Source organism: Acinonyx jubatus, chromosome A1 (assembly GCF_027475565.1).
Source record: "Acinonyx jubatus isolate Ajub_Pintada_27869175 chromosome A1, VMU_Ajub_asm_v1.0, whole genome shotgun sequence".
NCBI lineage: Eukaryota > Metazoa > Chordata > Mammalia > Carnivora > Felidae > Acinonyx > Acinonyx jubatus.
In genome coordinates, this window is record NC_069380.1 from 71,003,164 (window position 1) to 71,022,386 (window position 19,223).

At 38.3% G+C, this 19,223-nt stretch overlaps 1 protein-coding gene across 8 annotated transcripts in view; it reads right to left on the reverse strand.

The window, feature by feature from the left end:
- Positions 1-19,223, reverse strand: part of NALCN (sodium leak channel, non-selective) — a 316,716-nt gene that overhangs the window by 137,441 nt on the left and 160,052 nt on the right. For all 8 annotated transcript variants that reach the window (XM_053217644.1, XM_053217633.1, XM_027065180.2 and 5 more), the window contains one exon: positions 18,123-18,314. In XM_053217644.1, coding sequence (XP_053073619.1) covers positions 18,123-18,314 — 192 coding nt within the window. The remainder of the gene's footprint in view (positions 1-18,122; positions 18,315-19,223) is intronic.

The window sequence follows — 19,223 nt, forward strand, 5'->3', positions numbered from 1 at the left end:
CCTCCCCTCAAAAACTATGTGCCCATGAGCAATCACTCCCCATTTCTCCCTCCTGCAGCCTTCAGAAACCACTATACTTTCTGTCTCTCTGGATTTGCCGGTTCTCAACATCTCCATCATACAATCCGTGGTCAGGGTTCATGCATGTTGTAGTATGCATCAGCACTGTATTCCCTTTATTGCCAATTGATATTTCATTATAAGGACATACCACATTTTATCTATTCATTAGTTGATGTATATTTGGGTTGTTTCCACCTTTTTGGCCATTATGAATAATGCTGCTGTGAACATCCTCATACAGGTTTTTGTGTGGACAGAAAAATTGCTTTTCACTTAACATGCCTTTTATCTTTTGTATTCAAATACATGTAAAACAGATATTCATCTTATTTTTAAAAATAGACACTTTAAAAAATTTTAAATGTGGTGAAGAATACAACCCATATTGACATACAGCTTTCATTTTACAATATAATTTGCATCTACTTTCTCTAGCTCTAGCTGGTTTTGGGAACTCTTTCTCTACAATAGATGTGCTTTCAAAATGAAATCCACTTGACAACTTATATAGTGGCTCAACCTTTTTATTGAGAGTGTCCCTGTTGTGTCTTACTACCAGTCAGCCCTAAAATAGAAGACTTGGCTTGATGTATTCACTGAGTACAAAAGTGACACCTCCTTTGGTTTTAATTGCCTTAATTAGTCACCTACTCAATCTCCTTGTTTCTTTTTTCCCCACTCAAATAGCAGTAATAGGTAGAGGAGTTTTATCCTCTAAAAAATCTACTAGCATCATGATCCTTTAATATTTTGTGGTATAGTTCTTTTATTTAAAACTTAACTATTCAAAACTTTAACATTTAAAATGACTTCAATCAATAACAAATGTTGGACTTATCTCATGTTGGCTGGCAAAATCATGACTGTCAAGATCGAGGTCTTATGGATAGTTCGGTCAGGGGTGGAAAAAAACAATAAGATGACATTAAATGTACTTAAAAACCTAGAGTAAATTAAAGTTCTAAGAGCCACCACTTACTGTGGCTATACTAAGCTGTCCATAACTCCAAACTCTGTGGGTTTGAAATCTGGAGTAAAAACATAGCGCTGTAACGTTAAAGCCACTGGCAGCAGCCATTTCTTTACTTCCAATTTCTCTTTAATGGTTTAGATGGAATTCGATGGTCCATCAATTCAGTTACACTTTTTCCAGTTCTCCAAACTCCAATTGTCTTTTTTGGCAAACTCTCAGGAAAAATGCCTACTCCTAGGTGAATCTGACCTTTCATGGCTGCGCTTACCCCTCCATGAGCTCTGAAGATGGGGCTTATAGCAGAGGAAGACAGGCTCCCTTGTCCCAGGCCTCCAAAGGGGCCAACACTGTCTGGCAAGCCCCTTCCATGTTTTTGGTGAGTCCATTACCAGCCACAAGCTTTCCCAAACTTTTTGTCATCTGTCACCTGTCTAACGACATCCACTTCATCTCTGCCCTCACCCTCAAGAGATGACCTTCCTAGATGGGGGAGCTAAGAGTGCTTTTTAAATTGGAGTTGCATGAACTGAGTATAAAGACCTTGACCTTCTGTGAGCGGCAGAGCAGTGAGGCAAAGAACACCTAGCCGTCCTGATACCCATCTTCCCCAAATGCATGATAGCAGCACTCTGAAGACTGTTTTGAGAATCAAACTAAATTAAGTATGTGTGAGTACTTTATAAACATGAAAGCACCATACAAGAAATATTAAGAAAAATGAAAAAATCTCTTTCAAGGAAAAACTTCAATTACCCTCATTTAAATTTCAGAGTTTCTATACAGTTTCTATGACTTAAAACTCTTTATGCTATACACAGTATGATTCCATTTTTATAAAGCTTAATATTATATTGGATAAACTATTCATATTTTTTAGAAGATATTTCCTTTTTGGGGTGCCTGGGTGACTCAACTGGTTAAGCGACTGACTTCAGCTCAGGTCATTATCTCACAGTTTGTGAGTTCGAGCCCCGCATCGGGCTCTGTGCTGACAGCTCAGAGCCTGGAGCCTACTTCAGATTCTGTGTCTCCCCCTCTCTCTACCCCTCCCCTGCTCATGCTCTGTGTCTCTCTGTCTCTCAATAATAAATAAATGTTAAAGAAAAAAATTTTTTTTAAATAAACAAAAAGAAGATATTTCCTTTTAGATATATGATTTTGAAAGTGTGGTTATTTTTGATGGCATCATTTTGTTTCATCTTTGAACTAAATGATTCCCTAGAGAACCTCTATAGCTCTAAGTGTCTCTATTTTATGATCTATTAATTGGTACTAGCAGTCAATTGGAGAATTTTGTTTTCATACAGTAAATTTTCCAGCCCATTTTCCCAGACTATCTCTTACCTATAAATTACAGGAAAAGGCTGCAGTAAATGTTTTGTTCCTAATAGATCCGATAAATTACCTTCTGGTGCTGTCGATTCATCTGAGTATTTGTTGAATAAACAGTAAAAATCCTGGTGTTAGCAAATGGACTGATAATAAAGAGATAAATAAAATAGGTGCTGTGCTCGATGTTATCACATACACTGGGATCTGAAAACAAAATGGAACAGTGGCTGGATTTTGTTGTAGGGCCCTGGTCTGGAGAGTTTAGTCGCTAGCGACCTTTAAATGGTAAAGGTTTTGAAGGCATGTCTCTCTCTCAATATATGAACTTTTTGGAATTTGAGATCTGTTGAAATCAATTCCCTTTGTTGTTAATACGAAACAAAACATTTAAAACACGAATCTCTCTGTAAAATGATTATGCCTTATACCTTGTCATTTAGAAAGAAATAAAGTTGAAACCAGGGGTTTCAATTCTGTGACTGCCTTTTATACTGTCCCAAAAGACCAAGCAGTTCTTTGCTTTTGTTTTTCCAAAACGAACCCACATTATTTATTTCATTTCTATAATTCCTAAAATGTGCTTGTTGCCAAGCATTCCATTTAAATGAATAAAAAGAGAGAAAGGGAAAAGCCTGTTTACTGGTCAAATTTTAGACCACTATGGAAGAGCCTTACTGAATCGAGACTAAAGTAATTGGCCTTAAATGTCAAAATGAGCTTGAATGTAATTAGAAGCAGAGCAGACATCAGAACCTGATGCCTACGCCAGCAGCAAATTACTTTCGGTAGAGTCTACACTTAAATATAATTTCAGGAGTAAAAGGAAAGATGGCAGAAACTCATTTGCAAAAGCCAGTGAATCCTTTTCTAGTCCTGAAGTGTCTGGAGGTGAATCCAAACATCTCTTTTCTTTCAAATGGCCATGCTTGGGTTCACTTTTACATATAACACCGTAAGTGACAATACAGACAAAAATCATGGATTTGTACAGTCTCCTAGGATTTCTTTCAGGGTAATTGTCCTTAAAATGACATAAGGAGAGATACTGAGTCATGACTAGCATTTTACATGGTGCTTTACAACCCCTGAAGCATTTAATTGTCCATTATGCAGAGGAACTTGAGCAATAACCCCGCGAATTACTACTGTACATATTATACCCCGTACGGAAGTGCAGGGGCCTTACATGATTAATTAAGGCCTGCAGGAAAGCAAATGGTGGGGCCAGGTATCTAGGCTGGTCTTAAAATTCCTGCTGTCCTTTTGAGTATTGCAGGTAGTATAAATCTGAAGAACTAGTAATTGCTGACTTCTTTTCACAATCTAAATTACTAAAACAAACAGTATAATATTCAACTTTTATAAATTTTGAAAATTTTGTAGTATTTAAAATTTTTACCTTCTTTGTCTTGCATAGTATCGGGTACGTATCAAGAACCGCAGGTTAAGCTCAACTGATTAATGGAAAATAGGTGTCTGTAGTATTTTCTCCTCTTTGCTAAAATAAACTCCACTCATTAACATTTTTCCACATGGAAAGGACATAATGTTTTCATTTTCATGAGAATCTAAAATTACAGAATTTTAATTTGTTTTAATAATAAAAATATGTTAATCATTTATGACTTAAATGTTAAAGTGCCCATGTTAGAAACATTTAAGGGAAAAAAAATCAACATGAACTGACTGAACTTAAATTTTTCCCCTAACAGTCTTTCTTGAGGAGCATGATATTTTTAGTTGAAAGGTATACTTCCCACCGATTATGTTAAAATAATTTTGAAATGCAGCCATCTCGCTGACAGAACAAACAGCTGTGAAAATGAGACCTGGAGGTTTATGCAAATAGGAAACTTCTGAATTAATTTTCTTCATAGAACAGACTGTCAAGTTTCTTGGAGTATTTATGCCCTATTTCTTAATTAGTGATTTTGCTAATGTCAGTCATATTAAATTTTCATGATGTAAATGATGCATTTCATTGGCAAATATGCGCTATAAAATTGCAGATGAAAGTTGACGTTCTACTTTTGGTGCAATAAAGATCTTGTAACATATACAGAAGAAACAGTGCTCCTGAAAACACAGCTGTGTGTCCTGTTGTTAAACAAGCAGAGGATTTATTAAGAAAACTTCTGTAACTAAAGTACCATGGAGTCTACCTAGGAAATTTCAGTGTTTCCTGACTATTGGTTTGTAAAACAATGCTTAAGAACGAGGTTTTTCAGGGCACCTAGGTGGCTCAGTTGGTTAAGCATCTGATGTCAGCTCAGGTCATGATCTCGCAGTTCATGAATTCTAGCCCCATGTGAGCTTTGTGCTGACAGCTCAGTCTGGAGTCTGCTTTAGATTCTGTCTCTCTCTCTCTCTCTCTCTCTGCCCCTCCCCTGCTCACACTCTGTCTGTCTGTCTGTCTCTCTCTCTCAAGAATAAACAAACATTAAAAAAAAATTATATATATAAAAGAACCAGATTTTTCTATTTGGTTTCAAACAGAAAGCAACTCTGGTCAGAAAAAGCTTAGAGGTTTGCATTAAAAAACCAACCAAACAAACAATAACCCTACATGTTAGAAATGGAGTGTGCCACTGTTTGCTCTCTTTGAATGGGATTTGATGCTCATCTTTCTTCACTAAGTCCACAAAAAATGAGCTAGCTTTACTGCAAATTATATTGTCTACTCTTCTATCACACACATAAATTTCCAAGTTTTGCTTCTAATCTGATAGTGCTTATTTAGTTCTCTAATACCTTGAAAATAGATTTGATAGTTGTTTACAAATAAATATTTAATTGAAATGATTTGACGTTAATAAAGCTGATTTTACAAGTCATGAATTAAAATTAGTCTTATTATATGACTAAAATTAGTCTTGTAGAATTTTTTATTTCTCAGGTAAGAATAGATATATAAAGGGAAGCATTATATTCTACCATTGTTTTCTGGGTGTATATATGTATTTGAAATAAAACTGAACTCAGTTACAAATATAGTTTCTATTATGCTTTTTTAATATTTTATCATCACAATTCGTGTCGCCCATGGCTTACCTCATAAGTTAGGCTGTAAAAATACAGTTTTGATAACTATATGATATGCCACCACATTTAAAATGTATTTAGACTTTCCAGATGGTTGGACATTAAGGTTGTCTCAAAATTTTCACATTAAATAATGCCACAAAGAGCATTTTTTGAAGATCAGTCTTTGTATGCATCTCTGGTTATTTTCTTGGAGTAGATTTCTAGAAATGCAACCATTAGATCAAAGAGTAAAAATGCTTTTTAGTGTCTTCATATATAATGAAAAACGGATTTCCAGAAAAGTTACACAAATGTTCACTGCCACACGCAATGTGTGAGAGGGCTTTCTGCCAGCAGTGCACATGACCATTAGCCAAAAAATAAAAATAACAAATAAATCTTGTCCATTCAACACTTTCTTCCTGACATGCATTATAAATTAAGGTTGTATCTTCATGTTTTCCTTTGATCTGAAAAATTATTTATAGTGGTTATTTTTGACTTGTTTGAAAAGTCAAGTGTGTTCTGCTTTTAGGCCTAGAAATTTCTTGATCATCAAGAAAGATGAAAGATGATATTTTCTTTTTGTTTTCTACATTTTCACACTTCACATTTCCTTGCTCTAACTCATCAGGAAGATATTTCGATACATAGTATGAGGAGACTCTGGTATCGCCCATATTGCTTGTTTGAGAACAATTTGTCTTGTAATTGTGATGCTTTCTTTGCCAAATGTTTTTTAATGCATGTTTGTCCGTTCATCTATATGTTAACCCTAAATCACATTCTATTATTGTAGCCTTGTACATTTTCTTGTTAGTTCTTATCAATTTTTGATGATGTTCCTTACTGCTTTTTTTTTAAACAACATCTATAATGTGGGGGAAATACTTCCTTAATAGGTTGTTTTGGGGATTACATTAGATATATGTGGATATCTATGTGTGTATGTATATATCTCTCTTTTTCCCTATGAAAAGTTCTTGTTCTGAGGGCCTCACATGTAAAAAGTCTCATATATAGTAATTATTATTATTGATAAATGATCCCTGGGGAAACGTCTTTCTTGACTTAGTTAGGAATAATTATGCTTCTCTAGGAAAATAGTTCATTTTCATCTCATAATCATCTTTCATCTAAGTCTACTTTTGCTAGAAAAACTGGAGTCACACTTGTGCCTGAACTCCAGCAGATATGGATGTCCTCATGATTCACTTTTGTGATTTGAATTTCGTTTTTGCATTCATTGTAATTTCAATTTTGTTTTCCCTTTAGATTAAATCTCTTAAATTTTGATTAAATTGGATAAGGATTATAGCCAGGTCAAATAAAAAGGTCTTCCTCAAAAGAGTGCCCTTCTGGGACTCAGGCTTGGACTCTAAGGATGTTTTACTCAAGGAATAGTTCTGGTAACTGCAGTTCAGTGGACCAGTGATGGTAATACACAACAGGAAAAGACAGCTGTCTGTGAGTGATTCATACTGCATTAAAACTGCCCTTTAAAAAGAAGCGCACCAGATATAATTTTATCATTATGCCAATGATGAATCGCCACACAAAGAAATTCAGCTAGAAGCAAAAACAAACAAAAAAATCCCAACAACAACAATAAAAACAAAGAAACTCAAAAACCAAAAAACAAGCCATCTGATTTTATAGCAGGAAGAAAATAAAATTAATTTTAAAACTTTTTTGGGGGGGAGATGGTGACATTAAGCTATATCACTAAATTACTCTGGATTTTAAAACAAGGTGCTAGTTTCTATCACAGCGCCAGGTCCAGACATGGATGAAGGCCTTGGATGGCCTAAAGCTTTTGATGGGACCAACTTTAAGAGACTGTAGAAGATATGACACAGTAATGGCCACACAGAAAAAATGAAACTTAACTCCCTTCCTGCCCTGATGCTGCTGCAATTCCTCAATCATAAATTTTTGTCTTTGGTCAATAAAAACGAAATTTTGTTCAGTGAAAATACCTCCTCAGAAAAATAACATTTCTTCCAGTGTAACTAACCTTCCTTAAAATAGCTCATCTGCTCTTCTCCAGGAAGAAAATAAGAAAGAGTGAAATCTTCAACAGCTTCCCTCTGTCACGACCCCAACCTCTGAAAACACCCTGTTGTCTGGCTCCAGACCAACACTGCAGTTCCTTTTTAATCCATCCCTCCATGCCAGTGATTCTCCGTATCTCTGATTTACTCATTCTGTCTTCCTGAAATGGGATATTCTCATCTAATGCCATTGCCCAAATTCTGATCTGTGGAAACCACATGCACCCCTGAAGACCAGTCTTCAGAAAGCTTTGGAAGCAGACCCTTCCTCTTATTAAAACAAGTGATTTTTGGAAGCTCTGTGCTTAGCACATAGTAGGCTCCCAGAATTTTAAAATATTCTCCAGATAATCTTTGATGTCATATTTCACCTTTTGGCTTATTTGAGTTCTTTCTTATGTGTCTACTATGGGATAAGTTGACTTCTTCCTTATGCTCTTGACTATGTTACAAGTTAAAGAGGGCAGTTGGTATGTTTGTTCATGTGTGTATGCCTCATGGTTCCATTATATAGAGAATGTGGGCTAAATTACAAACAGCAACAAAGCACATACACAATTTAGTTAGTCTTCATTGTGAATGGATGTATCAGGTATTTTGTGGAAAATGGATTTCAATGGTGTAGCAGATTAGGGGGGCACAAAATGAGATTGTGAGAATCAATAACTAAATTGCAACCAAATGCAAACAAATATGAGGCTTCAGATGGTGGCCAAGCCTCAGGGTGTATCTGTAGAAAAAAAAAGAAACCTATCCATCTGAAAGATAGTCACTGGAGTGGGTTTTTTTTAATTCTCAAAAATATATTAGTGAGCCTTAGTATCTGATCATATATGGAAAAAAAAAACTGATTAGCCCTCCCTCCCCAAATTCTGTATAAAATGCAACAAGCATCCTGTTAAAGGCCTACTTAAGATCCCAAGACAATAATTGAAACCCTAGGACCAAAAACTAATATGCAGCTTGGGTCAAAAAAAGACAATCTTAGGGGATTTACAGTCTGTGGCAGACTTAGGTTTTTCATGTACTGTCAGGCATAAGGGGCAAAGTCACAGGCCCTGGAAAGATGGAGGTTGCTAACTGAGATCCTTGAGTAAGGCTGGATATTCACTGGACTTCACCAGAGATTGAAAAAAAAAAAATTCCATCACAAAAGGAGATGATGAAAAAGAAGCTTGTGTGTCTTGACCAGGATGCACACATGTGGAATCCTATTATGACACAGCCAGCACAGCAGAACCATGGGGAATGGATAGATTAGTCAATAAATGGTACTGTGACAATGGGTTATCCAATGGAAATAAAATAAGATTGCTCCCTATCTCACAGCAACCACAAAAATCAATTCAGGTTAAATGAAGAGCTAAATGTTGAAAGTAACACACAGCCTGACAAGACCAAGTATGGCTGAGTTGTGAAGTAGAGAACATTCCTATGTCCTGCTGATAGCATATACACTGGGGAAATTGCGTTGGAATGCAATGCAAGTTTATCAATACCTGCTGAAGTTGGAGGTATCTTTATTCTAAGACTCAGCAATTCTATTCCTAGCTACATACCCCCCAAAATGTTCACATATGCACAAGCTAATTTGCAATGTTCAGATTAGCATTATTTGGAATTATAAAATATTAGAAACAAACATCCAAAACCCGCATGCATTCATTTTCTATTTCTGTGTTACAAATCACTACAAACTTAGCACCTTAAAACAATATTTATTTCTTATTTGTAGTTTCTCTAGGTTAGAGATGTGGGCACAGTATAACTGGGTTCTCTGCTCAGGATCTCAGAGGCTGAAATAAAAGTGTGGGCTGGGCCGTGGTCTCATTTGGAGCCTCATTCAGATTGTTACCAGAATTCAGTTCCTATGGCTGTAGGGCTGAGGATCCTGTCTTCTTGAAGCACACAGCCCCTAAAGGCCACCCACAGGTCCTAACCACATGACCCTTTAACATGACAACTTATTTCTTCAAAGCCAACAAGAGACTCTTGCTTCAAATGCCTCTTCAGAAGAGCCCAGTCCCTCTGAATGGGTCAGGCACACCCAAGATAATCTCCTTTCTGATGGATTCCAAATTAACTGATTAGTAGCCTATTCACAGATGTGAAATTCCATCCTATTTGTGAGTCCTGCCCAAACCCATGAGGAATTCACTTACCATGCAGGAGAATGGGAAAACAAATTGTCAAGTGTTTATATAAATAGTGCATTATAAATATAATGCAATATATAGTTGCATATTATACTGCAAGGAAAATAAAATTTAAAAAATTACATGTACTCATCGGTAAATCTCACAAACATAGCAAAAAAAAGCAATTAGCAGAAGAAACAGTATAATATGAGACCATATAAGGTAGGTTTAAATTATGCAAAAAGATACGTGATTTTCAGTTGATGCTTCTTTATGCATTAAAGCATAAAGGAATGCACTAAAAGCCTAAACACAAAATTCAGAAAAGTGTTTCTCTATGAGCAAGAAGGGAGTGATGAAGAAGAGGCATTCAGGGCCTTCAGATGTGCTCTAATGTGCTTGTCAAGCTGTGTGTGGCTACAGAAGAATACGTTTTATTATTCTTTGCATGTCTGAAACATTTCATGAGAAAATAAATTAATAAAGTCTGAACTAATAATTCTACTTTTGAAGATAAAATGTATCTTGACTTGAGGCACCTGGGTGGTTCAGTCAGTTAAGTGTCTGACTCTTGGTTGCAGCTCAGGTCATGATTTCATGCTTGGTGAGATCAAACCCCATGTCAGACTCCATGCTGTCAATATGGAGCCTGCTTCAGATTCTCTCTCTCCCTGTGTCTCTTTGCCCCTCCTCTGCACACTTGTGCTCTCTCTCTCTTTCTCTCAGATAAATAAACTGTATATATATATATATATATACATACACATGTGTATATACATATACGTATATATGTGTATGTGTGTATATATATATACATATATACCTTGACTTTATTAGAAATGTAATCAGACTCTCTTAACTACATCTGGCAAAAAATGCAAAAAAATTAAGGAGCAAGTTGTTTCTTTACATTTCTCAGTAATTCTTTCAGTACAGTTAAAAGCCATTTTGGTGGTGAGAGAGGGAAATTAATTTGTAATTAAGTGTTTTATCTCATTTACTGCTTATATTGTATAACTGCATTGGATATGGTTTTATAAGTGAAAACTCAACAGAGCAAGTCATTTGCATTTAGAGAATGCAAATTAAGAAAACATACGAAATACATAATATTAAAATACAACTACCTGCTCTCATGGAGGGTAGTTTATTGCTTCTGAATAAAAACTCCCCATTGGAAGAACTGAGGAACAAATGAGGCCCATGGATTATGACTTTAGTGAGAGTTTACAAGGAATAAAGATATTGAGTTGGTGAAAGATGTACAGTGGATATTTACTGCATGTGTTTTAATAACTTAGAGGCAATTTGTTTTGTACAATAAGTGGAGAGATAAACTGAACAAAGCCTTAGTGAAACTGCACGCATAAGCTTTTGTCAGGCAGCTATGGGAAACACACAATTTGTTTTTGTTTTTGTTGAAGAAAGACTGGTGGCTCTTTCCTGTGCCAACCGGTGGTCTTTAGGACCTGCATGGGCTGTTCCATCATTAAAGGTTAATCTGATTGTCCTCCTTCTAACATAACCTATTAGTCCCAACAATAGTCCAGAACTACAGGATCCTGCCTCACAGCAGGACTTGATCTTCCTTGGGAATTCTACTTAGCAGTGAAGTGTCTGTTTGGTCCAAATTAGAAGAGAAAGTTATTGGTTGAGATGACAAAATGGTTTTATTAAATTCTATCAATATATCTTCCTCCCCCCCCCCCACCCCCTCCATTAACAAATGTCAAGCTTCTCTTCTCCATCTCATGGGACTGTATGCTGAGGCTCCACTGGTTGTTTCCGCCCTGACCCTCCCAATGACTTGGATCCCAAGGCATTGGCATCAGCATCGTGGTACATGCTTTGGGAGAAGAGAGCACGGTGCTGCCACCCTCAAGATACTTGAGGTCTAGCAGAGGCAACAGGAGCTTGCATAAATATTGATGGTGTGTCACAGAAAGTGACAACTGCCATAAACAGAGGGGGAGCAGGAATCCACTCTGTGCCAGGCCTTGTGCTGGCTTCTCTGCAGGTACTATTTGGACATCTTGGGAAGGAGCTGAAACCCAGGTGCTTCAGGTGAGAGAAATTAAACACCAGTCCTCCTCCTACCACGTGTCTATTTACATGCCCATAGGGTATATCAAAGCTTTAGAGATGAGAGATGTGAGAGAGAAACCTTGTCCAAATTCTGGGTCTGACCGCTGTAGTGGTTTTGTGGTGTTTCTCCAATAGTCATCTCTTCCCACATGACTCATCTACGCCAATCCTCTTGGCTCAGCCATCTTGTGAATGATTCGTTTAGGAACAACCAAGTTACCCAATCCTGCCAATGAACAGTGACAGCAAGTGTGCTGGGGGAAGTAGAAAATGGTACCAGGATAAAGTGTCCTTGCTCCTTGAAGATGACCTTCTTCTTCCTCAAGATTTTATCACAAATTCTGGAAATACTGCATCCATTTTGCTAACACACTAAGACAACACATGGAGAAAATAACTGCAGTAGTTTTCTTGGGCTGCTGTAACAAAGTACCAAAAACTAAGTGTCTTAAAGCAAGGGAATTTATTATCTCACAGCTCAGCAGTTTGAAATCAATGTGTTGGCAGGACTATGTTCCCTCTTAAGGATTCTCCCAACGTTTTCTAGCTTCAGGTGTTTTCCAGCAATCCTTGGAGGTCCTTGGTTTGTAGATGCCACTCCAGTCACAGGACTGTCTTTTCCACATGTGTTTTCATATCATTTCCCCTCTGTGTGTGTCTGTGTCTGTGTCCAAATCTCTTCTTTTTACAGAGTATCAGTCATATAGGATTAGGGCCCAATGTAATGACCTCATGTTAACTTAATCACCTCTATTTCCAAATAAGGTAATATTTTGGGTTACTTAGACATATATTTTTGGGGCACATAATTCAGCCCACAACAGAATTTCAGTGAAAGATTCAGAGTCTTGGCTTTCTGGTTTACCTAATCTCAAGTTTTGAGAAATTTCCTAATTGTTCAAGTTGATTGGGGTCAAGATTTCTGCTACTTCCTGCCAAAGCATTCTGATAGAATTATGCAGACATTTCAGATGGGATAAGGGTTAGGGAGATGGAGAGTAAAGGGGTTCCCAGAGGAAGGGGACAGCAGTGGAAGAAAGAATCTGGGATGTTGAGCCTGATACAGTGTGGAAGGATCACAGAAGTTTTCTTTGGTCTAGCATTGTTATTCATTCCTCAGTGAAAACCTATTCACTGGGAAGTGTTGTGCGAAGCATGGAGGATTTAATGAGCAAGACAGATGCCCTCTCTGCCTTTGGAAGATGTGATGGGGGAAATCCTGAAATATGAGCCCAAAGAGGTAACTGGCGATAGAGAAGAGAAGATACTGAAAACTCTAACAAAATGTGTGGTATCGTGAGGGAAAGGAAGACCTTGAAACATTTTAAACAGCAGAGTTCCAGGAAACAGTTTAAGTTTTGCTACAAATGGAGATGGGTCGAGAAGTGGCCAACTGAGGCAGAGACCCATTAGGGAACTTGTGGAATAACACAAGTGAAAATCCTTTAGGATCTCTCTGCCTTCAAGTGTTTCAGGAAGTAGCTGGGGTCCTTCAGTGTGGCTGGAGCTCTGTCAGAGGGTCAATGCAGTGGGCAATCACTTTGTGTACCCAGGCTGCTGTTTTAGGAATTCACATGTTCCTGTCAGGTCCTCTTAGAGGGTTTCACAGTGGGCTGCTGGGCCCAAGATACAAATCCAATCAAACAGTGTTTAATTTCATATCCAGTCCTATTTCTTAGAGAGAATATGCCACCCAGATGTCTGGGTCCAAATCTGGTTCACGAAAGAGCCACAGAAAAGCTCTTTTCCAGGCACAAAGACTGAGGCTGCTTTGCCAAGTCAGGCTGGCTCTGCCTCTGCCTCTGTTGGATTCCTTCAAGATGGGTGTTCTCCCAGCATCTCTCATGGGAGCACATAGTTTATTCTGCATTCCATAGCTCAAAGTACGTATAAGAAAAATCACATGATGCATTGCAAAGTAAAACAGGGACTTGAAGACTCAGCACTTGTTTTTATTATCTTTACTTGACTCCCACCATCTCGGAGGCTGGTGCCCGCTAACCATATTTTGTGCACTTTGGCTAACACCATAATTAGCCAACCTACCACAACACCCAACCCGTGGATAATGAGGGAGATGCTCTATAAGAAGGGAAGGGAGTAAGACCCATGGATGAGTGTCTGAACAGAAACCTACCATCGACTATCATGTGTTTTTAACCATCTTTTCTGATGATTTCCTGTCAGGCAAGTAGCACCAACGGATGATGCTTTATGTGACTGGGAATGATAATGACTACTTTTTGTAGCTGCAATGTTTTCAACATTTCTTGCAAAATTTGATTATTTTTCAGGGATTTAATGCATAATGCGTTCATGTGCGAGGAAAATTCTACTCCTAGTCATTTCACACATTTAGGCTGTCAACCCCGTCAGCTGCGGAATCACTGATTAGGGGGCCCCATAGCTGCCTGGCTGCTTTCATTAAGATGGTCAAAGTAATCAGGCAGAAAGGCACAATTGAGTAATTGGAGACCTGAAAATGTAATGCTACTTGATTACTATTATGGCTGGAAAATAGAGCAAATCCCAAGGGGCTAAGTCGGGTGGCTCTGAAGCAGCCTGATCTTTTATACAGAATCTAATATACCGACTTCAAAAATATTGTATTATATAGAATATAACATTTAAAAATGTTTCTAAGAGTTGGATTTTGTATATTTTGTATGTATGGTATATTATTAAATCCACATAATGGTATGAGGAAAATGCTATTGTTACCTACATTTTAGATGTGAGAAAATAAAAGCTTAATGACTAATTTGTCTAGTATCATATAGCTAAGAAGTGAGGGAGCAGTGATAAGAAATCAGATCTGTATGACAAGAAGTGCAAACTCTTATCTGTGATGCCTTCTTATTATATTCAAAAATTCTTGAAAATACTTAAAATTTCTCTTTCTTTTTTTCTTCTTCTTTTTTTTTTTTTTTGGTAGCTCATTTAGTGGCAGAAAGTCAATCTGACCTAAGACTTATTTATTGTCCTTATTTATTCTTCTTTGCCCAAAGGCTGATGTTTTGCTAAAGAAACATTTGTGTATTGATTACAGAGTGCTGACTCAAACAAATTAAACCAAGAAGAGAGTGATATCACCCTTGTAATATCTAGAATATTCTGAACTCCAAAAGCCATCTGGCCCAAGAGGCTTTGGCTAAGAAATATAAAATCGGTGATGTGAGATTAGAGGAGACAGTAAAAGATGAAGATAAGATTTGACGTTAAGAGAAGACTGTGTACATAAAGAAGGGGACGGGGGGTGGTTTTCTTTTTAGGATCCCCTGTTCCTAGAACAATGGCTGGCCCTAAGTGGGCCTTCAATACTGTGTGCTGAATTAACCTGGGCTCAGAGATGGACTGTGACAATGACAGTCTCAGTGTCATTCTGAACGATGGCGCTCTGCAATTTTCATTTCCCCAGTGACGGGGCACACAAAGAGAAGGTGGGCTTAGTGACATCACTGTCATCTTTGCTTGCATGCCCCCAACCCTGAAGAAGAGCTGAGCCTCTTGTTGAAGACAATAGCATCCTATGTGGCCTGACCCCAGGCACCGGAGAGGCTCTGCTCCATAAGCTCGCAGGGTGGGCTGCCATCCCCACACCACATTTGGTGCACAGTCTGTCTCTGAAGGGAGATTCAGGCAGAAACTCGGCACCCCCCACTCCAGGTGGCCATGCTCTTAGGAACAGCCACATTCCTAGCTTGGGTGCTTCTGTTCTGAGAGTCACATCAAGAGGCCTCAGCTGAGGCACTTTTCCCTATTCTTCCTGCCACAATACACTCACCCATCTGACACTCACCCAGTGCTGTTCAGTGTGGAAAATGGAATGCTGGGAGCCAGTGGCTTGTAGTGTGGTAGTAGGAAAATAAAGACTGGCTGTGACACTCAGTTTGGCTTGCTGTCCTACATCACCACCTCCACGTAGGACGTGTCAACACTTGTCTAAGAGCAATCCTTGTGCCTATGCTCTGGATGCCCTCTTCAAGAACCGTTTGCTATTGTCCTCTGTGTCTCCTACATCTTCAACCTCACCTTCTACTTGCTTGTTCTCAACAAACATTTAAATACAACCACACTTTCATCCAACTTAACCCTTCCTTGGTCTTGTATCCTCCTCTTACCATTGGCCTTGCTTTCTCCTTTACCTTCTGGAACAAGAAAGGCTCACCGCAGACCTTTAGCATATTCTGTCCCCAAACCCAGGACACTGTGTTCCTCCACTTTGATTGTCTATGTACAACTGTTCTTTAGTGACTGTTCCAAGAAGCCTACTTGGACGTTTCCATTCCTGGTTACAGATCTTAGTTCTGGGTTCTCAGAGCACCTCGTGCCTGCCTCTATCATGCTTTGCATTTACTTACTTGGCACGCCCTTCAACTGAGAATTTCCTGAAGACTGGGGATATAGTCGTGTTTCTTTCCTAAGATCACCAAAATTGCCTGGCTCTTTATACACACTCAACAAATGCTTGGTGATGCATAACAAATTTAGCACGAGGTTAAAAAAAATAATAACCAGCCTATATAAGTCTACCATTTTGAGTACAGACACTTTTGCCTTCAAAGCTTAGTTTTTTAATGTTTATTTCGTTTTTGAGGGAATGAGCATGAGCAGAGGATGGGCAGAGAGACAGGGGGACAGAGGATCTGAAGTGGGTTCTGTACTAACAGCAGCAAGCTCAATGCAGGCTCGAACCTGCAAACCATGAGATGGTTTGATTACCATTTTGAGTACAGACACTTTTGCCTTCAAAGCTTAGTTTTTTAATGTTTATTTCATTTTTGAGGGAATGAGCATGAGCAGAGGATGGGCAGAGAGACAGGGGGACAGAGGATCTGAAGTGGGTTCTGTGCTAACAGCAGCGAGCCCAATGCAGGCTCGAACTTGCAAACCATGAGATGGTGACCTGAGCTGAAGTCTGACACTCAACCGACTGAGCCATACAGGTGTCCCACAAAGCTTATCTTAAAAAAATGAATTAGGGGCGCCTGGGTGGCTCAGTTGGTTAAATGTCCAACTTCGGCTCAGGTCATGATCTCACCATTCGTGAGTTCGAGCCCTGTGTCGGGCTCTGGGCTGACAGCTCAGAGCCTGGAGCCTGCTTCAGATTCTGTATCTCCCTCTCTCTCTGCCCCTCCCCCACTCATGCTCTGTCTCTCTCTGTCTCAAAAATAAATAAAACATTAAAAAATTTAAAAAAATGAATTATATACTGTTGTTACCCCAAGATAATTCTTCCCATATAAATGGGTGTTTCAGCTTATGGTGAAAAAATACATATTTTTTTGTCTTGGTCATTACATTTTTTCATGTTTTTAATTCCACATGGAGTTAAATTTCAGAATCCTTGGTTAGGGGTTGTATTTTCTACATGAATTCTGTTTATGATTGATTTTTGACTTCCGTTTTTAGCTTAAGTGAATTCCTGATGATAATGCAGAGGCATGAACTAGAGAATTTTCCAAAGACATTTCAAATCTGAAGAGTTTATGAATTTTCTTACATTGAAAATCAAAAACTTCCTTCTAGATTATGCTTGACATTAAAATCTATGAACTGTAGGGGCGCCTGGGTGGCTCAGTTGGTTAAGCATCTGACTTTGGCTCAGGTCATGATCTCACAGTTCCTGGGTTTGAGACCCGCATAGGGCTCTGTGCTGGCAGACAGCTCAGAGGCTGGAGCCTGCTTCAGATTCTGTGTCTCCCTCTCTGTATGCCCCTCCCCCGCTCTCACTCTGTGTGTGTGTGTGTGTGTGTGTGTGTGTGTGTCTGTGCGTGTCTATGTGTGTCTGTGTGTGTGTGTGTCTCTCTCTCTCAAAAATAAATAATAAATATTTTAAAAAATTAAAAAATAATACATGAACTGTGAAACAGATTTTGAAATGTCAACTTTCACAGACACAAAAAACAAATTTTATTTTAAGATTCTGCTAGGGGCACCTGGGTGGCTCAGTCAGTTAAGTGTCTTGACTCTTGGTTTCAGCTCAGGTCATGATCTCACAATTTCGTGAGTTTGAGCCCCATGTCAGGCTCTACACTGCCAGTGTGGAGCCTGCTTGGGATTCTCTCTTTCTCCTTCTCTCTCTGCTCCTCCCCACTTGTGCTCTCTGTCTCTCCCAAAATAAATTAACAAACTTAAAAAAAATACTCTGCTATACTTTCATCTATAGGTACTAAGAACTGTAGCTTTCAACTGGACTGGCTTTAGCCTCTCATTTTATTAGACTATTTCCAGAATTTTACAATTGAGGTATAATCTAACAGTGTTGAAAATGGGCTCAAGTGCCTGCACCCTGCAAAAGAGACCATTTTAAATATTAAAACTGAATTATTCCAACTTATCAAAAATATGCCAGTATTTTTGATCCACTGTTAAAGGGATATTATTTTGATGTTAACCATTATTGCTAAAATGGGAATGATGGATTAAATTGACTGCAGTTTTTATCCTTACCCTTGGAAACGTTGTAAACCTGTCCAGTTCTTCAACAAAGCAGAACATCTGAAGACTAATTGCTGACATAACAATCAAGAGGCTGGCAGTAAATACGACCAAACTCCCAAGCTTTTTTCCAGGACCAAATATCTTGTACACAAAGTCTTCTAATGCAGGTGAAATCTTAATAAGTCGAACTACCCGAAGAACCTGTTGTGGGAGAGAAAAACATATGTACTTGATCATTTACTCACACTGAATCTTAAACAAGTTCACACTAAAACCTCATTTTTCACAGTACTTCATAAAATCACACTTTTCCATGTGAGTACCTACAGACAAAAAGTAACACTACACTAACTAAGATCTTGGTGTATCTCAGTGCCTGCCTTTCTGCCTTTTAGCCAGAGCTCAATAAATCCTGAATGAATGAAGGAAAATGGTGGTAACAAAAGCTTTTTTACATATAATGTGATAATTCAAAGTGCTATTACTCTTTCTTTCTTTCTTTCTTTCTTTCTTTCTTTCTTTCTTTTTAGAGAAAGAGAGAGGGCATGCGAGCTGGGGAGGGGCAGAGAGAGAGAATCCCAAGCAGGCTCCGTGCTGTCAGCACAGAGCCCAACATGGGGCTTGATCTCACAAACTGTGAAATCATAACCTGAGATGAGATTAAGAGTCACATGCTTAATCGACTGAGCCACCCAGGCACCCCTCAAAGTGCTATTAACTAATACATATTGTTGAGATACAACTGATATTTTTCCTATGTTCAAATGTAGATGAAAGGCTTAATCCAACATTAGCTATATGTCTCATAAAACAAAGCTTCCTATATATTATTGTACATATAGACTTTTTTTTTAAGAATCTACTATCAAAGAGTCCTTACTTATGCCTGAGAGTGATACCATAATATCCATTCCATCCTCTCTTTAAATAATAGAACTATCAGAATTTTAGCGTAACAAGTGGCTAGCAAGGACTATAGACTACATTTTCCAGCCCCACTTATAGCTAGGTGTGGCCAGTCGACTAAGTTCAGATGTAAGGAACATGAAAAGAAGTAATTTTTGCAACTTTTGGCACATTTAATTAAATAAACTTGCCCTGGATACTCTT